Source organism: Neophocaena asiaeorientalis, unplaced genomic scaffold (assembly GCF_003031525.2).
Source record: "Neophocaena asiaeorientalis asiaeorientalis breed wild unplaced genomic scaffold, Neophocaena_asiaeorientalis_V1.1 scaffold70, whole genome shotgun sequence".
NCBI lineage: Eukaryota > Metazoa > Chordata > Mammalia > Artiodactyla > Phocoenidae > Neophocaena > Neophocaena asiaeorientalis.
This window is the reverse complement of record NW_020175410.1, coordinates 5367390-5389030: the sequence shown is the minus strand read 5'-3', so window position 1 is coordinate 5389030 and position 21641 is coordinate 5367390. Positions and strand designations below refer to the sequence as shown.

The 21641-nt window shown below is 36.7% G+C and overlaps 1 protein-coding gene across 1 annotated transcript in view; it reads right to left on the bottom strand.

Annotated features, from left to right (window-relative positions):
• THSD7A (thrombospondin type 1 domain containing 7A) overlaps positions 1–21641 on the bottom strand; it is a 440791-nt gene that overhangs the window by 87295 nt on the left and 331855 nt on the right. The window contains exons 7-8 of the mRNA XM_024767036.1: positions 11353–11547; positions 870–1104 (exon numbers count right to left, since the gene is read on the bottom strand). Of these exons, the coding sequence (XP_024622804.1) occupies positions 870–1104; positions 11353–11547 (430 nt within the window). The remainder of the gene's footprint in view (positions 1–869; positions 1105–11352; positions 11548–21641) is intronic.

Genomic DNA, 21641 nt, shown 5'->3' with positions numbered 1-21641 from the left:
TTGTGGCACACAGGCTTAGCTGCTCTGCAGCATGTGGGATCTTCCTGGACCAGGGCTCGAACCCGTGTCCCTGGCAGTAGCAGGCGGATTCTTAACCACTGTGCCACCACGGAAGTCCTTGGCATATATTTTTATAACTGATTAACTTTGTCTAAGAAAGAATTAGCCCAGTTATGCTATGACATGTTTTTGTTTATATTTCTCACAAGGCACATCCAATATGCCAACTCTCTAGTTCTTTGCCCTCCCCTCTGGCAAATCGTTTGCCTTGTTGTTACGCTACTGGTAACTACAGTAGGAAACTGATGGGTTTTCTGCTTATTATAACACTCATCCTATCCTAAGGCTCTCTCTTGGGAATAAACGGCTTATTCATTTAACCATTAAAAGATGTAATAAGTTTGGCCTCAGTATTTTTGATATAGTACTTTCTAGGGGAAATGAAAGGCAGAGCATAGAAGGCTACTGCCCAATTAAACTAGATCGGCAGCCTCCACAGCCTACGGATATAAAGGAGGTCATGGATGACCTCTACTGCTAGGACTTCATATACTGTCATTATTGATCAGCCAGACCAAAAGCAAGCAGTTCTTTCATTGCTTCACTAGCTCAATAAAAGCAGAAACTGCTACTGTAACACTGAAAGTAGATATCACTTAGAAAGATTTCTAGAGAATTTATGGATCCCAGGTACAAGACTCTCCAGCTGTTACAACTTTATCAGCGGCTGCATTCAAAACAAAGAAGTCTTACTCTTGAGGCCAGGTATGATAAGAATCAAATGCTTCCTTTCATGAAGCAAGTAAAGCCTAAGCCAATCCCTGCATGGCTGGCCACAGGATTTACTGTTGTCATTCTAAAGCCCTTACTTTTTGGGTCCCACTTGGCCAACATTGACCCGCACACAGATGACTTTTCTTGTCTGCATGCCAACAGAGCAAGAGGCCTCCCCGTTCCAAGTTGTAGTTGTGTTGAAGGATGAAACTGAGGTGTCCTCGATGCACTGGCCCCAGGGACCAGTTTGCCAGTGGTACACAGTACAGGGATGCTCGTTACAGCTGCGCACCTCTTGCAAAGCACTGCTATTTGGACACTGAGCTCCACCTATAAAAATGGACAACATTAGCAGATTAGATATGGTGCCAACAGGAACCTTACCATTCTCTGTTCCTTGTAATTAACAATAACAACGATACCTGCCACTTAGCACATGTGACCAGCGCACTGCTAGGAAGGCAAATTGCATAGTAAACTTATCTCATTTGGCATGGTCTGGCTTAAAATTTAAACTATGTGGTATATATGATATTTGGTTTGGGGCACTCAGGAGGACCTCAAAGAGAGAGGCCATTATTCACTAGAGAAGATGAAAATGAGGAACAAATAAAGCCTATGTAATTGCTAACCAGGGGAAACATGGGCATTGAGACTCTGTGGATGGAGAAAACCCAGTGTGTTTTCAAATGCTATCCCTCAAAATGAAAGCCTTAATTACAGTTTCAAAGTGCTGATTATTTCAATGAATTAGGATTTAGGGTGATTAGAAACAGGGGTTTTCAAATCAACTGATGCTTTCTGACTTTCCATAGCATTATTGGAGAAGCCATGTAGTAATGATAATATCGTATTTCTTCAAATCTAAGATGTGATTGACTGTGGGATAGACCATCGTTTTATGTGTCCCAAAGAAAGAGAAATGGCTGCAAATTAAACTACAATACTTTTTATCAACTCTAATTTTTACTGTATGCTTATTGAAATTGCTTTGTATGACTTATTGACAATTTAAAAAAATATAACCCTTTTACATACTTTAAAAGGGACGGTATTCCTAAAATTTCTTTACATTCAGAATCCAAATATTTCAAATAGCTTTTAGACTCACACTCATCAAAGTTTGTGTTCTCCTACACTATCATCTCTGTGGCATCAAACGTGTTCATGATGCAGGATTTCTTCAAGTGTTTCCCTGTTGTCTCCAGCGTTTTCTTCCAGGATACTGGTACCTATTTCTAAGTTCTGATGCTGTTGCATTTTTAAAAATTTTTTTGCGGTACGTGGGCCTCTCACTGTTGTGGTCTCTCCCGTTGTGGAGCACAGGCTCCGGACGCGCAGGCTCAGTGGCCATGGCTCACGGGCCCAGCCGCTCCGCGGCACGTGGGATCTTCCCAGACCGTAGCACGAACCCGTGTCCCCTGCATCGGCAGGTGGACTCTCAACCACTGTGCCACCAGGGAAGCCCTTGCTGTTGCATTTTTAATCATACGAGAAGATGTCTATGAATGAGAGGTTTAAGCAAGCAACTGAGGAACGGTTTATTTTCCTTCCTCAAATGGCCCTTAGCTGTTTTTGTTTCTGGCAGAAATATCATGCGGTTGCTATTGCTCCCAGAAATAACAATGAAATTCACATGTACTAGCGATGAAAACTGTGTTATAACTGCTGCTTGGACACAGTGATTTTAAAATGCATCCATTGTGGATAAAGAAGATGTGGTACATATACACAATGGAATATTACTCAGTCATAAAAAGAACAAAATAATGCCATTTGTGGCAACATGGATGCACCTAAAGATTATCATACGTTGTGTTGGGTTTCAGGTGTACAGCAAAGTGAATCAGTTATACATATATATATATATATATATATATATATGTATAACTGATTCACTTTGCTGTACACCTGAAACCCAACACTGTAAATCAACTATACTCCAATAAAAATTTTAAAAAATATATCCATTGTAAGATGTAGTAATTACAGAGATGATGAAGGGTAAAACAGATGTGTCCTTTAATCAATAGAATATGGTGCGGAGTTGTCAATATGGAACTTTTTTATGTGCTAGCCCCATTATAAGTACTTTGTAGATGGGACCTCATTTAATATCCACAGCTGCTGTACAAGGTAAAAACTATAAAGTGGATGAGCCCATACAGATTAAATGATGTGGCCACAGTAACAGGAATTTAGGAAGTTTCTTAACACTATGCTATTTATAATGTCAACTATGAAAATAAAAAGCTTTATATTGTTAAAAGCAGAGTATTGGAGGAATTTATTGGTTACTTTATTAACAATTTGATCTAGTCAAACTTATGCAGTCTCTGGATTTCATCTTAAGAACAGAAAATAACTGGTTGTTCATGTGGAATGGCAGAAACCTTGGGTGTTCATCACACATATTTGTAATAGTAAATGGAGGAAATATTGAACATAATAAGAGGTGGGTTTTAGATATTAGGAAAGCAAGTCTAAAGAAGTTAAAAAATATATGAAAAAGTGATTCAGTAGCTAGTGACCCTATTATGGAAGATGGCCTCTAAAGCTTGAGATTTGGGTAAAAGTCATAAAAAAAACACACCCTGAGCTGATCTTTCGGTATCATTTCATTTGTGAGTAAGGATATCCCGCTAGTCAGCATATAAATCAGTAGGCAGTTTACGTGAGAATTTAACTGCAATTTCTAATCACTTATGCAGTGTTGAACATGGGATCAACATGCGAATAACCTGCATTAAACAGCATGTCATTGCTGTCCCCTGCTTCATGAAGGTGAAAACATCTGTCACAGTTCATATCCTATCTTCCATCACTGGAAGCAATAAGTTTCGGATTTGAATAGGAACGACTCCTAAACCTGCTAATTGGATGGGGGAGAAATAAATGAGCACTCTTATTACCCATTTCCTGAGGCTCTAGATTTGTCCAGCCTTATTTCTCAGGAAAACACATGCTAATTGTAGACATTTTACATAACCATTTTAACCATACCTTCATATTAATGGTGAAATTATCCTTCTTCAACAAAATAATGTGCGTCTTTACTTAGCCCATTTTCACTTTGAGTATACGTATGCTATTTAAATTGTGGTTTTAAAACTCTGAATTGTTTTTGACATTGGAATTCACTGCTTGGCTTTGAAAAAAATAAGAACTTCTACAACATCAGCATAAGGTGTCCAGGAGCTACAAGATAACTGTTTAAGTTTACAGACATAAAGACTATCTATTTTCTTGCCCTGATCCACGTTAAAGCCACATCAGCAGTTTGGGGCTGATGTCAAGGTACTTGCACAGATAAGCCCCAATGTGGTCTTAATTATAACAACAATGTGGCCATTTGGAAAGCATGGCTTGGAGTAATCAGTCACTGCAGCACGGTCATGTTGTTTGGGGAATAATTTTATGGTTGAAAAATTGATAGATACAATACTGAATTTACTTATTATTTATGGGAAGATCTAATTCCAGACATCTGGGAATATTCCCATTTCTGTAGTACTGGGGAGATTATAAAATGTCACCTGTGACAAAATTAGTGATAAGCGTATTTTAAAAAAAATCCTCTTATACACAAAAACATACGCTTCATACTAATGTGACTATTTAGATTTTCTATCATTCCAGCAAAAGGAAAGACTTTATAATACTTTGATGAAATCCTGCTATATAAATAAACTTTCATGTCCATAGAAAAATACCAACTATTATGTGAAACTTCTCTCTTAGGAATTAAAAAGCGACTTTTCCTCCCCACCTCAAGATCATAAAAAGCTTGATTAGGAAACATTTAACAGAACTATGGTGTTACTGGGTCTGGCACTGAAGTCCTTACAATTTAGATGGCCGATTGAAAGAAAAAAGAACCTCTTCAAAACATTAATTAGAAACCTATATACTGACTGCAATATGCAACGGTTACCTGCGCTTCAAGGGGTATCTAGAGGGGTTAGAAATAATTCTTGCTACTCTCAAGGATCTTATAAGGCAGTGGAGAAAAGTAATAGGGGGATAAGTTGAGCAAAAAAATGAGTACAATTCTAGGTAGAATATAACAATTATGTTAAAAGAGGTATTTTGTATAATTGGGATTCAAAAGTGTAAGATTACATTAGTTTGGGGGGTACTAAAATGACAGGTTATTGAGATAAGGCATTGATATGAGTTTTGAAGGAGTAGTAGTTTAATAAGCAGAGTTCTGGGAAGGGAGAGAAGGAAGGGAGGATTTTATTTAAGCAGAAGATAAAATAAATAAAAGCAAAGGTACTCAGGCAGGCATGACCCTGGGAATTAGTAACATTGATGCAGTCAATTGGAGTAGAGAGTCCACACAGGGAAGTAACTGGCAATAAGGAAGTGGATGGGGCTCAGGCTAAGAAGAGGCAGTTACAGTGTACTATGAATGACAGTTTTAAGATACTTGTAACTTTGCCTGCTACTGCAGCCCTAATCACTTTGACAGCAGACCACTGTGGATGAAAAGAACGTTGGCAATGGCATGATTTCAGGGAATTTAATTGGAAGAGCGTTAGCCATAGAGAACCTCAAGAGACCCTGCTGCAGCCCCTACCCCTTCCACTTTTTCCCCTTGTAGTAAAAGGTAGAAGACGTCCCAGTGTGGAGTCTGCATAAATCCTGCCTGGTGGTCCTGTAGGAACAGACTGAAGCAGAACTCCTTTTTCAAAGTCGGTAGTCGGAAGATGAGGAAGTGGTAGTATTTGCTTAGGAGTCAGAGTTATGTGTGTATATACACATAAAATAGATCCTGCGTTCTTCAAATTCCTCTAGGAAATATAAATACTCCCTGATTCTTAGAATTAAAATCATTTAACTATAAAAATTAAGCAAGATAAAATAGAAATATTCCTCTCCCCAATGTTTTATACTGCAAAATATAATTTTTGAAGATACTAATTATTTGAGAAAAATTTTGGCCTAATTTTATTCAATTGTCTCCATTCTCTGCATGTACAAAGCGGGTGTAAAGACACACTAACATTTTGCTGAAGTTATAATATCAGTTCATTTTGAACTTTACAAAAATAAATATTCTCTCATTTCTTGCTTTGTAAGGATAACTGAATCTATAATGAAAACTAACAGAAGTTACTGCTATACTCAGTGGAAAACATTTTGAAAATAATTTTTCCTTTTTAAACCAAGTGTGTTAAGAATCTGTAACACAAGTTAAAAAAATGGAGAAGGCCATAAACCTAACATCAGTTTTACATTTTTCATTAAAATTCAACTTACTACTATTTATATTAAAAACATGCCAGACTTAAATGTTAAAATACAGCATCCTTTTAGAACTCTTGAAATAATTCTGAAGTAGCTCTTGGAATCCATCCTGTAGTTTTACAAAATACAAGGAAGATTTTTACCTCAAAGTATCAAACAAATCAAAAAGCAAATTACTAACCTTATTTAACTAAAAGTCAACGCTTTGGAAGTAAGATACAAACACACACACACACAATTTTATTTTTTAAGTTGAAGAGAAATATTTTTACTTTCTCCAGTATATTATCTATCTCCAGTTGCTATCATTTGTGATTTGGTTTCCAAATGACAATATTTCAATAAGAGGCATTTTATGACATTTTTGTGTACTGCCGGTACACAAAATAATAGGTTACATAATGTTACTCAAGATGCTATTAAAAACAATTGTATTCAAATTGTTTTCATTCTATTATTTTTTGTTTAACTTTGAACCAACCTCAATACTACAGGAAAATTAAAAGTATTATCAACAGTTTCTTCCCTTGGATCACTTGGAAGAAGTTATTGAAATGATACCCTATTATCCTAAAAACTTCAATGTGTATTTCCTGCAGTCAAGGGCATTTTCCTACACATAAGCACATTCAATATTTAAGATCAGGAAATTAACACCGATACATTATTTCCATCTAATCCTCAGACCCATTCAAGCTTGCCAACTATCCCAAAGTATTCTTTATAGCAAAAGGATCTAGTTCAGAATCAAGTGTTGCATTTAGATGTTACGACTTGTTAGTCTCCTTCAATCTTCCTCAGTCTTTCTTTAATTTTCATAATTTAGACACTTTCGAAGTTTAAGGGCCAGTTATTTTGTACAATGTCTTTCAGCTAGGGTTTGTCAGATCTTTCCTCATGATTAGATTCTACAATATGTATCTGTGACAGAGATGTTACAGATGTGATGTCATGTTCTCATTGCACCACACCAGGAACACACGCTTTGCATGTTCCCCATTATTGATGATGTAAACTTTGATCACTGGATTAAGGTGGTGTCTGTCAAACTTCTTCATTTAGGAGGATACTTAAGATTGTAAATATAATGTTCTTCATCAGACTTTCAATTAATATATTTATTTATATCAAGTATGGATCCATGGTTTCCTCTCTTATTTAAAGAGTTATAACCAGCTGTTATCGTTATTTTGGCATTCACAATGTTCCTGTATGTGGCCAGTGGGAGACCCTTCAAGCTAGCTTCTGTGACCTTTTGACATATTCTCCTCTTCCTTCCTTTCTGGCACAAGATCCTCCAGGCACATCTTGAACTTTTCCTATCTCAGCCTTAGAATCAGCTATTTCTCCAAAAAGCCCTGGTTCCTTTCATTGGAGAATGGCATTAGACACCAAGATCTGAGTGCTGAATGCATATATTGCTATTGTGGTCCTGCTGCTCTCATGTCATTTCAGTGGACAGAGCTAATACATGTATACATCCATAATATGAATATATATCATACTTATGTTTGTATTTTATTTCTATGCCTAGATTTATAAATTGGACACCATGAATTCACACTGATAACTTCAAGTTCCTATATAATACAATAGGGTTTATCCTAGTTTTCTTTTTTTTTTTGGTACGCGGGCCTCTCACTGCTGTGGCCTCTCCCGTTGTGGAGCACAGGCCCCGGACATGCGCAGGCTCAGCGGCCATGGCTCACGGGCCCAGCCGCTCCGCGGCATGTGGGATCTTCCCAGACCGGGGCACGAATCCGTGTCCCCTGCATCGGCAGGCGGACTCTCAACCAACGCGCCACCAGGGAAGCCCTAGTTTTCTTTCTTAACATACTTATAACTCCCTTCTCTAGCAATAAGAAACCCAACTCCTATTATGTTTAATACATGTACCTATTTGGTCACTCCCCCACCCCAGATTATTCCAATCTCTCACTGCCATCTTCATTGCTGTACCCATAGGATATCTTCATCACTCTGCCCATATTCTGACACCCTGCATTCGGCCACCCCACATTACTGAAACCCTCCTCACCCCACACTGGGCTGGCTGCTTCAACGCTGGGATTCTCTCTTCACCCTGCTCGTGCGCTGGCATCCTGTGTTGGGTAGCTGCTTTTACCCTCTTATATAATCCATGGTCCTCCCCACCCCGACCCCTTGAGACTTCTCAGGGTCTCTGACACTTCATGCCAGGCCATCCTTTTCCTACTGGGGATGCTCATCTCACTCAGCCTGGGCTCTGACAACCCACTCTGGACCACTGCAGACCCCCCACCTGCTGGCACAGATGCTCAACTGCTTGGTTCCACTTAATGATTTTGCATATAAAATTGTTCAGGAAGAGAGATACAGAGCCTAGAAAGGAAGGGAAGGAAAGCAAAAAGAAAGTATAACATGAGGAAAAGGAAGTGCTATTCTACTATTCTATCATTCTTTTAATAGGAACAAAGAAATAATAAGTCATAACATTTTAACAATGGAGAGCTTATCTACTGCACTGGGGCCACATGGAATAATCCTCTATCTCACTCACACACACACACACACACACACACATATATATGGAAATAGATATACATATACACATAGAGGTAGACACACACATGCATACAGACATACAAAAAAAAAGACAGGTAAACCAGGGGTAAGACCAGTAGCCAGCACTCCTCTCTTTCTAGCACACAGTAGGACTATATTTCCCCTGCCCCGCTTAAAATTAGGTTCAACTTCAAGTCATGATTATATGATTTGCTTTGATAGTGAAATGTCAGTGGAAATGACACAAATCACTTCTGGATGAAAGAATTTAATTGCTGATGCTTTTAAATCAGCAGATAGACTCCCCAGCTATCTTCTTCCTCCGGCATGAGGATCGTGAGGTAGGCCTTCATATGCAGGTGCAATGCTGAGACATTTCATGTAGGACAGACTGCCTTGGAGAGTCACCTGTCACTGCAGCAAAATTCCCAAGAGGGAAAAATAATTGTTTTTTTTAAAGTTACTGAACTTATGGGCTGTTACTGCAGTACAACTTAATGTTTCCTTATTAATACAAAGAGGTTATATTACTGAGATAAATAAAAGTACAAATGTATAGGTTGCAGCATTTATTTTGTAAATCCAGATAAATACATTTGTCCTGTAAGTTATTTCATGAGAAAGTTGTATAATTTCATGTCTTATGTTTACTCAATATATAATTTTATTAAGGTGATCTTTTCCCTTAAGGTTATCACATTAATTTTCTGATCCACAGATAATTAAGAACATTTATGACATATACAAAATACTAATTCTTGGGGAATAATAGAAATACATGCTTTTGTGTAGAATTATAAAGGGTTAGCTAATTGGCAGGGAAACATATTTTAAAACTTCCTGCAAATGCACTTCCTAATTCATTTAAAAAATAGCTCAGAATTAGAAAAGGCTTAGTTTGAAGAAAAGAAAATGTGTTTCAGTGTCCAGCAAATAATAGGTATTATATCATTCTTGAAAGATAAATTCTTCATTAAATATTTCACATAATTATACCAGTTTTTGTAGCTGTTATTAACAGAGACAAATAGCAAAAGATTCCTCATTGTCAGAGTTTCCTCTACAGTTTCCATTTAAAAGTATGTTTTGAATTCATGCCTTTATGATTAACTATATACACATCTGTAATCTTCCAGCACGAGCTGTTTATGATGCAGCTATTAGGCTTCATTAAAAATTATCGAAGTCCCACACTTTCAAACTAAGTGGATGATACATACCAAACAACAATCATAAATTTTTGCCTTTAAAGCATTCTATGACCTTTCAGTGTGAAGCATCATGTCTATAGAAATAATGATCTGGTGAGTTCTGCAAACATGGCAAAATCTCAGCCATGTGACTCACAGGGCGAAAAGTCACTTATTACTAGTCACACAGCAAGTGTCTGCAGAGTATAATGGATTTATAAGAAGCAGGGTGACCACAGATCTAATTTTAATGAAGCCCAAGACATGATCTGAGCTGACAGAGTGTGAAGTCTGAATATAATCTATACAAGGTTAGAGTTATTGTTTGACAACATAAGGAATATAATTTTGTCTCTAAAAGGTTCTATTTTTCTATTACGTTCCATAGATACATTTTTCTCTTGGTAGCAAATGATTAAAATTATATTGAGGTGACAAGAAAAAAGTTTTTGGGCACTTTAAAGAAAATTCTAAATTTTCTCATAGGTTGACTATTTTAAATATGTTAAATTTTCTCCTATGTCTTAAGTCCAAGGTAGTTATATTTTTGCATAGAATCACATACACAGATAGCAAGTTTGATTAAGTAAGAATACTAGCAGATTTCTATCACTAAAATGCTTCATAAACAGAAAAATGAAATAGGCAATATGAAAACTCCTCCAAAATTGATTACTTGGAGGTATACATAAACGTGTGCTTACTACAAATAGAAATCATTATTGACTAGTGTTAAATGTGAATGGAGAAGTGTCATTCAGCCTGATAACATTTAAATAACGTACGCCTATATTCTTAAGACAGAACATGCCTTAATATGACAGAACTTGACTTATTTCTACGTTTTCCTTACTCCTGTGTTATTTTCCAGAATGACAAGATTAAATATGACATTATATCACCCAGTCACACAGAGGCCAAATTAGCATCTGGATACAAGCTTGAGAGACAATTACCAAGAGCCTTGTATTACTCGACAATAAAGCTTGAACAACTGAACTATGAATATATGAAAAACCTGTGCTTTATTCACCCAATAGGGTGAAGTGATTTAGGAGCAAAGTATTTTAAAAATGAACACAGTCTACATTCTGGATCTCAGAGCCTATGCTCAGGAACCTGAATGCTAGAAAATCCATGTAATTTTTAGTCAAGCAACAGTCATGCTGGTGATTATTTAAAATAAAGCTTACTATTTATGAGAAGGTAGAATACGATTTCATGGGGAAAATTGACTACTGAAATAGAGAAAAAACAATGAAACCTGATATTTGCAATGTGGAGAGTCATTTTCAAATTTTTTTCACAGGTTTAACACTTTGAAGTAGAAAGAACTTGAATTATTAGGAGGGAGAAAAGGCAAAGTGAGTTCACTTTCCAAAGTCTTTTTTATTAAAGATCTATCTTCAAGGTTAATTTGGGGGAACAGGAGCAAGGTGCCCAATATGTCAACAGATATTAAATCTCCTTGGATTGCTGGATTTCTGCAAGTTGATTTTTGTAGAACATCCATCATATCCAGGCTACACAAAGATAATGCACACCAACTTCTGGAAGAAACCTAAGTCCCTTCTGAAGCTGGTGACCTTACCTTCCTCTCCTGCATAGGCCAGGATGGACCGTGCTCGTATCTGTTTCCCTTCTGTGGTTTTCCCCGAGCAGGTGTGGGAGCAGGACGACCATGCAGACCACGTGCTGAGCACACAATCCTTGGGGCATGGGGCATCGCAGGCAACAGGGATGGGGAAGATGGCGTCTCTGCACAGCTGTCTGTCAACTTCTTCTCCTGGGAAAGACATCATCACCAATAGTCTATCATTTTAAAATAATGTAAAATGAGCAACTGAAACCAGTTGGGCACCAACATAAACTAGGTTACTTCCCTCTTGTTCTTGGTTGAAAGCAAAACCAAAAAAGTCACTGCATACTACAGCCAGATGTTAAAAAAATACCAGGAATGAATAGATAGACACATAGATAAGATAGATCGATCGATTGATTCCTAAATGAGGCTTCTTTATTATCAGTGTTTGGGTGTATAGATCAAGCACATTGCTACAGGTATTTTATGCTGTGATACCTGCCCAGGAAGTGATTTTTATACTTATATTATTAATCTTTGCAATAAATAGCATCAAAGAAATATGTCTACCCCCCTTTATTTCATTATTACAGATGAGCCATCATTCACAAATAATGAACCCATCCATAGCATGTACCATTTGTTTTCCTGAACCAACTCATATTCTCTTCTTTGCAAACTCTCTTGTGTCTCCCAGATAATTTATTTTTGTACAGTTGGCAACCTTTTTCTTCCATTAAAAAACTAGTCCATTAGTTGGAAATAGCCAGGAAACATAAATAATAGGATGATAGTATAATACCACTGGCTACAGTGATCCCACTGGGAAAGGGGGAAAAAACAAGGTAAGCTAATGGCAGAAGTAAGACTGTGTCACTCCAGTGCTTAAAACTCTTCAGTAGTTTCCTACTGCTCTTAAGATGAAGGCCAGATTTCTCAAAAGTTTATGAAACCTCAAATGATGTGGCTCTTGTTTTCTTTACTAGCTTCATCTCAGTCCACTCTTTCTGTTACTCACAGAGCTCTAGAGACCGGCATCATCTAGCGTTTGAGTAAATGAAAGGATATATACAAAAGGTCAGTGAGGAAGAAAATACTGTCGCTGTTAATAAATGGCAAAGAAAACTAGAAGAATTACAAATAAATGACCAAAATACAGTATGAAAACGTCTGAACTCTGTGGCTTAGCTGGTAAGTACAGGTGCTAATGAGGTCAATGGAACAGAGTAAAACAATATACAAACAGGCAAAATTAATCTGCTGTTTTGCCACAGAATATATCCATAATTCAGGATGGGTGTATCAGAAATGTGTGCCTTGAGGCATTAGGCATTCAGATGAGAAAGGCTGACTAATCATGCCCTTCTTCATTGCTATAAGCCAACGACTCAAAGCTGTTTGTCACTGATGGAGGGTGAGGAGCATCTTTTGAATGGACAGTCCTTTATTCATGTATTTGAAAAACAAAGACAGAAAATCAGAAGTCAATTGGAAATGCTCTAACATTAATCGCTACTAGTTTGTAGGGCCTTAAATCATTAGGCTAAATCAGAAGGCAATTGGAATGCACTTACGTGTTAGTAGCCACTAGTTTGCAAGCCTTTAAATTGTTAGGCTTGCTCACTAGTAAGTAAGACTCACTAAAATGACTGTTGGGTCATCATTACATTATTCATTCTTCTTTAGTTACTCTGATCTGTAAGAAGATCTCCTTTACTTCTGCTTTTACTGGCTTTAGAGTTTGGCTTATATCCCAATAAATGATATGATATAGATTGTATGGTAGATACAATATAAAAATCATTATACTCCAAAACATGTAATATTCTACAATTTACATAATGACTCTCGTGTGTACTAGACTTTTTTCTTAGTGCAAAGAGGGGCCTGCATATGTCTTATTTCCTTTGTTGCTATCTTTTATTGTTCTATCTACTCTCATTCACTTTCATTTCCAATATTCTGTGAAAAGTAAGGCAAGTTTGGGGCTTATAGTCAACCAGGAATTATAGTTTTCTGTTTTCTATAATAGTTACTTAATCATTTCTATTCAGAAAAATTTAATTCATCCTGCAACATTAGAGGAGAGTGTGCTTCCTGTGTGCAATTACATTAATTTGCATGACATAAATAATACATTCCTGTTTCTTGTAGTGTAAACCTAAGGGATGTACAATTTTAACCTTTCTTGCTTTTTGAGTTAGTCTTTTATTTTTTTCCCCCAACCTGTGTCCCACACCTTATGTTAGATCTTTTTCACTCACTTTTTTCTGCTTAGTCAGGTGTACTTTCCTGTAAGCCAATTCCTTCTAGAGTCCACCTTAACCCTCTGTGGAGCTGTTAAGACCCACTTGGGATCCAACCTCCAAGGTTTCAGCATTTACTTCACTTTCCTCCCTGGCAGTCCCCCCTCTACACACATTCCACACACCCCCCCCCGCCACGGTCCCACAACTTGGTCAGGTGTGACCTTGCCCCTGTTTGCCCCTCTAATCGCTCCTGATTGCCCATCACGGTCTTGCATCCAAATAATGGCATTATGCCCTAGACACAGTGACTATTTTTCCTTTCCTCCTACAGATCAATCTCACTGTTGCCTTTGCATTCTCTCTTCCTTTTTCATGAAGCTTTCATATCTTCACACAGCAGACTGCTTCTCAACATTCAGGTTTCAGTTCAATTGTCTCCTTGCTAGGGGAGCCTTAACTGACCATACACAATCTCACAGTAAATTCATTTTATTTTCGTGATAGTTTTAATCACCACTAGAAACTATTTTAAGTAATTGTTTACATGTTTATTATCTGATCCTACTACTAGAATACAAGCTCAATAAGGGCATGTTTCTTAACTGTCTTGTTCATTATTTTATACTTAGAACCTAAAACAGTGCCTGGCACCTAGTAGACACTAGATGATCTACTACGTGAATAAATGAATTAAGTTTAAGCTGTTGTTCTAGGAAACAGAATGCTGGACTAGACAAATATGGATTTAAGTACAGTATTTCTTAACATACCATGCATTCAAGTGGTCTAGGACTTTGCTAAAGTGTATTCAGTGGACAGGCAGCACATGCATCACCTGGAGTTTGCTAGAAATGCAGTCTCTCAGATCCCACCCAAAAATCATAACTTGTATTTTAAAAAGATCCCTGGGTGATCTGTATACAGGTAAAATTTGAAAAGCATTGCTCTAAGATTTTTTTGCCTTTATTCTCTTGTGGTTTGATTAGAACTGAATTGCCTCTTGAAAGGGCAGCTATATAAAACGAATTCATCTGGATTTCCTACCTAACATCATTCACTTCTCTGTGGGACTTCCCTTTATACTTCTCTTTATACCTGGGTGAAAACATTCATTCAATGAATAGTTACTGATTGCTCATCTTTGGTCAGGCACCATGCTGTGAATATTATATACATCATCTCAGCTAATTGTGCCAACAGCCTTCTTTTTTTTTTGAGGTATAATTGACATGTAACATTAGTTTTAGGTGTACAACATAATGATTCAATATTTGTATATGATCACCACAATAAGTCTAATTAACATTTGTCCCTGTACATAGTTACCATTTTTCCTTGTGATGAAGATTTTTAAGATGTATTCTCTTATCAACTTTTAAATATGCAATATAGTATTATTAACTATAGTCACCATGCTATACATTACATCTCCGTGACTTATTTATTTTATAACTGAAAGTTTATATCTTTCACAGCATATTTCTGACATGGATATTAATATGTATTTTTCACTCTAAAGGAAATTCAAGCTCAATAAGTTTAATTTTACTGTCTCAAATTAGCAGAAGTTTGACTAAAGAAGCAGAGATTTGTACTGAGTTCTAACCAACTCTCCAGACTACCTTTTTAACTGTTATGGTGGTAGGGAGAACTTGAGATGCCAAAGGAGATAAGAATGGATGAGCCTTTGTCTGCAAAGAAGCCAAGGAACCAGCAGATTTTTTTCTTTAATCTTTCTGAGGTTAATTTCTTGCTATTCTGAATGTGATGCCAACACTTAGAATCCTTCTCATGCTTGACTTTGTGTATTAAATATACTATATTTTTTGGCATGCATTTCCAACATGAAAAGTTTCGAAGGACTGCTTTGCTTTTATGTAACATGCTCACCCCCGACCCCACATCAAGCTCTAGGCATTTTAACCAAATCTTAAAAAAATGCATATTTTACATGAAATATATAACACAGAAGTAAATGAATGAATCACTGTCCACATATTACAATTTACATCTTACTTTGAAGCCTTAACTGAAGCATATCTTATTTAAACTTGTTTGTGAAACACTTTAACAAGAGGTTGAGAAATAAAATGAAAATGCTTGGGTTTATTTATTTTTATGAACTCAAAAACATATTTAAATATTTAAGTTGGTGACACCCATTTAACATTTTTCCCCATAAATATAATCTTAAGAATGTTTTTAATAATTTATCATTTTAATCAACTTAAACATGTATATTGGCACTTTAACTCCCAAATTTACCCTTTTTTAAATCTATTTTTAGGGATACCACCAAACTCTCATGAACTCTTCTAAAATATCTCCTCTCATTCTATTGCGTTTCCTACTATAGGATAAGAGAATTAAACATCAGCTTGAAGTAATTACACCAACAATTCGTGAAGATTTCCAGAGACGTAAAACAAAATGAGAACTGGGGTCAGAGGATAGACATTTTCTTTTCTTGGTAAAAGTATATACTGAAAGTTTACTGCATTCATTGTGGTGAAGCTTAAATGTAATATAAAAGATAAACCTTGGTTTATGAAGGTTTTTATAGTTTAAGAGTTAAGAACGTTGATACATTAAAAGTATAATGAACTGTATTTTAATGTAAGGTATATGTACATTTAGTCCTACTCCATAAATGTCCCTGGCTTCATCCTGATTTTCTTAAATCATAGAAATGTGGAGATTGCTATGGTTGACTTTTAAAAATTTTTTATTGTGTATTGGAGTACAGTTGATTAACAATGTTGTGTTAGTTTCAGCTGTACAGCAAGGTGATTCAGTTATACTATGGTTAATTTTTAACAGTCTCAGTAGCACTATATGCAATGCACCTCCAGAAGCCATTGCAAAATCAAAACTCATCAGTGTAATGAAACTGAGAAGAGGGTAAGCAGAAAGGAGAAATCAAAGTAGAGAGAAACCAGATAGAGTCAAGATTCTTTTTTAAAAAGCATACTATTTAGAAAGTCTCTAGTATTGTAACCTTGGGATCAGATTCCTCTTGCCAGACCTGTACAAACTCTACAGTAACCCTAAGAATTATTATTAAGTTGACAATGTGTTTTGTATTCTTCAGAAATTGTCTTAAAAATTCATATTGACTTTTGATAGTGAAAGTCATTATTCATATACTTACTTATATATTGATAACCAATATAAATTCAATAAACAATTGAGATGGGAAAAGAATGGAGGTTCATATTTGCCTAGATCACCTAGAAAACATTTTCATATAACCACCTTATCTGAACTTTAAAACAACTGTGTAAGACATGTAAGTCCAGAATCACTCTCAGCTTATTGAAGTAAAAGACTCATGAATTGAATCTTATAACTCTTTCTTCATTCCCTATCTTGAAGAGAAGCAACACATCTCTTCAACTTAAATGGGAAGTTTCCAAATCATTTTTAATGCCGGCACTCCCTCTCCAATCACATCCAGGTAGTGAGTCTGATTTATTCAACATACTAAGTATTGCCTCACCCCATGTTCTCTTCCACACCATTTCACACTTTCCTCTGGCTGCCTGCTGTGTCCCATTTCCCCTGCAGCCAATCACCCATCCTGAACACGAGGGTGTATTTTAAAAATGCAAATATAAGCATCACAGTCTCCCTGATACCGATCAGCTGAAGGCCAAATTCTTACTAGAGCAGAGAACATTCTCATCCTCCACCATTGCCTCATGTTTTCCCTAAATTCTATCCAGTGAAAGCTATTTGCTTTTCCATGAACTGACATGCTGCTTTCTCACTCCTCTATCATTTCCTGTACACTGTTCTCCATGCCTCATTGCCCCATCATCTTGCTAAGTCATCCTTTAGGACTGTTTCCTTCCTCTGTGAACCTTATCTTTCTCAAACCGCCCAGATGAGGCTGTGCTCTACCCTCTGTGTTCCACAGTGTTGTAGACATAACACTCTTTAAGACTTTTTATCTACCTCCATTAGCCTATGAGAACCTTCTGACCAGAGATATTGTCTTATTCAACATCTTTATATCCGGAGTCCTTGGTTCAGTTATTGTTAAAACTTAAGAGTTTTGCAGTAAATATTTGCTGGATGAGGGGGCAAAAATGAATTGGAAATCCAGAACATATGTTGCTTTCCTGAAAAAGCCACTGGTGTTTATATTGGGTTGGGTTGGCCAAAAAGTTCATTCGGGTTTTCTGTACAATGTTATGGAAACCCGAAGGAACTTTTTGGCCAGCCCAATATATTTCCAATTGATGGTTTACTAGAACCTGACCAAGATGGCCTTACCATTACCCACAGTTTGACTAAACTATAGACAGGTTTCTTCCTGATTCTAGGTCCCTGACCTCCCTTTATTAGAAAATTTATTTTAGAAAAATGCAACTGTAAATTTTCTTTCTGACCCTTTGAAATTTGTGTAAATCTTCTCCTAGCCTCTTGCCAGTTTTACAAACCAGGAAATGTCTTTCTCAAGAGTTGGGAACCATCTCTGTCATGGACACATCAAAGAACATAATGTCCTAATCTCCCAGGATGGTAGGTACCTATTTTCTTCATTGGGCACCAATTAGCAAACACAGATTGCCACAGAAGCAAACACAGAGAAAACATTTGCAAACTCAGGAGTAACTCAGTATGCTCAACACATCCCACTGATCAATCTCTTCTCTTACATCTTCCAGTGTTTTTCCACTAGCTCACCTCAGGGCTTAAAAAACATCTTTTGTTTCTGCAGAGTTGATTTTAGTTTCTCTCCAGTGTAACAGTCTAAAGTCCGCCTTACTTGTGTAATTTCAGTGCAGTTTTTATTTTGACCAACCAATTTATATCCAATTTATAATATGAATGTTATCTTTAGCTTCACTTTCTCTTTCTTTATATATAGAGAGGAAAAGAATACATAAAAAAATTAAAGATATTATTTATCTCTATAGAAAATATAAGTATTTTTTACCTATTGATTTTTAAATATCTTTAAACAATTTAGGGTCTTCACATTACAATTTTTTTCAGAATTTTCCTACTTTCTCATCATCTTCAAACTATTTCCATCCTCAGTAAGTTTATCTTTTATGTCCCTACTCTGTTCTTTTCCTTGCCACCTTTGTTTTGTTATCTCAAGTTTCTGTCTGTGTTTTCATTCTCCACAATCTTGGCAAAACTGAAACAGGTGACCCTGAGATAAAAACTTACCTTCCTTCCTTGTCAGCAGCCACTTTCCAACTCCAGGCCCTAATGTAGTCAATAATACAAGCTTTAACCAGAAAACTACTAGAGCTCATCAATGAATTTGGTAAAGTAGCAGGACACAAAATTAATACACAGAAATCTCTAGCATTTCTATACACTAACAATGAAAGATCAGAAAAAGAAATTAAGGAAACAATCCCATTTACTTCAAATCAAAAAGAATAAAATACTTAGGAATAAACCTACCTAAGGAGGCAAAAAACCTGTACTCTGAAAACTGTAAGATGCTGATGAAAGAAATTGAAGATGACACAGATGGAAAGATATACCACGCTCTTGGATTGGAAGCATCAATACTGTCAAAATGACTATACTACCCAAAGCAATCTACAGATTCAATGCAATCCCTATCAAATTACCAATGGCATTTTTCACAGAACTAGAACAAAAAACGTATAAGTTTGTATGGAAACACAAAAGACCCCAAATAGCCAAAGCAATCCTAAGAAAGAAAAACGGAACTGAAGAAATCAGGCTCCCTGACTTCAGACTATACTACAAAGCTACAGTCATCAAAATAGTATGGTACTGGCACAAAGACAAAGATATAGATCAATGGAACAGGACAGAAAGCCCAGAAATAAACCCATGCACCTATGGTCAATTAACCTATGACAAAGAAAGCAAGAATATACAATGGAGAAAACACAGTCTCATCAATAAGTGGTGCTGGGAAAAGTGGACTGCTACATGTAAAAGAATGAAACTGAAGCACTCTCTTAACACCATACACAAAAAATAAACTCAAAATGGATTAAAGACTTAAATGTAAGACTGGATACTATAAAACTCTTAGAGGAAAACACAGAACACTCTCGGACATAAACTGCAGCAAGATCTTTTTGGATCCACCACCTAGAGTAATGAAAATAAAACAAAAATAAACAAATGGGACCTACTGAAACTTAAAAGCTTTGCACAGCAAAGGAAACCATAAACAAAATGAAAAGACAACCCACAGAAAGGGAGAAAATATTTGCAAATGATGTAACTGACAAAGGACTGATCTCCAAAATATACAAACAGCTCATGCAGCTCAATATCAAAAAAACAAACAACCCAATCAAAAATGGGCAGAAGATTTAAATAGACATTTCTTCAAAGATGACATACAGATGGCCAAAAAGAACATGAAAAGAGACTCAACATTGCTAATTATTAGAGAAATACAAATCAAACCTACAATGAGGTATCACCTCACACCAGTTAGAATGGACATTATCAAAAAGTCTACAAACAATAAATGCTGGAAAGGATGTGGAGAAAAGGGAATCTTCTACACTGTTGGTTGGAATGTAAACTCATACAACCACTATAAAGAACAGTATGAAGTTCCTTAAAAATTAAAAATAGAACTACCATATGATCCAGCAATCCCACTCCTGGGCATATATTCAGAACCCATATTTCAAAAACTCATAATTTGGAAAGATACATGTACCCCAATATTCACTGCAGCACTGTTTACAATAGCCAAGACATGGAAGCAACCTAAGTGTCCTTCAACAGAGGAAAGGATAAAGCAGATGCGGCACATATATACAATGGAATATTACTCAGCAATAAAAAGAATGAAATAATGACATTTGCAGCAACATGGATGGACCTAGAGATTACCATACTAAATGAAGCAAGCCAGACAAAGACACATATCACATCACTTACATGTGGAATCTTAAAAATTGACACAAATGAACTTATTTACAAAATAGAAACAGAGTCACAGACTTCAAAAACAAACTTATGGTTACCAAAGGGAAAAAGTGGGGGGGAGGGATAAATTAGGAGTTTGGGATTAACATATATACACTAGTATATATAAAATAGATAATTAACGAAGACCTACTGTATAGCACAGGGAACTCTACTCAATATTCTGTAATAACCTATATGGGAAAATATTCTGAAAAAGAATGGATACATGTATATGTATAACTGAATCAATTTGCTGTACACCTGAAACTAACACAACTCTGTAAATCAACTATACTCCAATATAAAATAAAAATTAAATTTAAAAAGTAATACAAGCTTTAACTTCATTTTTGAGATGAAACCCATTCTAACAAAGCCTAGTAAATACAATGACTTGTTAAAAAGAAATGATGAAAATTTTGTGCTAAATCCTTCAATTAAGGCACTTATGGTATAAACTGCCCACTTAGTGAACAGAGCATTAGGCGAACAACTCGTTATTACTACATTAATGACTTCCTCTCCTAATAACTCCAGTTAAGGATTTCACTTGTGGTTAGGCAGAAAAAAAGGGTAAAGATTGACATCAGCCCCATGACCTCTGCCTCTGTTTAACATCAACTATCATGGCACATTGTTATTTTAATTAATTAATTAAATTTATTTATGGTTGCGTTAGGTCTTTGTTGCTGCACTCAGGGTTTCTCTAGTTGCAGCGAGTGGGGGCTACACTTTTTTTTTTGCGGTATGTGGGCCTCTCACTGTTGTGGCCTCTCCTGTTGTGGAGCAGAGGCTCTGGACGTGCAGGCTCAGCGGCCATGGCTCACGGGCCTAGCTGCTCCACGGTATGAGGGATCCTCCTGGACCAGGGCACGAACCCGTGTCCCCTGCATCGGCAGGCGGACTCTCAACCACTGCGCCACCAGGGAAGCCCGGAGGGGCTACTCTTCATTGCAGTGCGCGGGCTTCTTATTGTGGTGGCTTCTCTTGTTGCGGAGCACAGGCTCTAGGTGCACGGGCTTCAGGAGTTGTGGCTCACGGACTATAGAGCACAGGCTCAGTAGTTGTGGCGCATGGGCTTAGTTGCTCTACGGCATTTGGGATCTTCCGGGG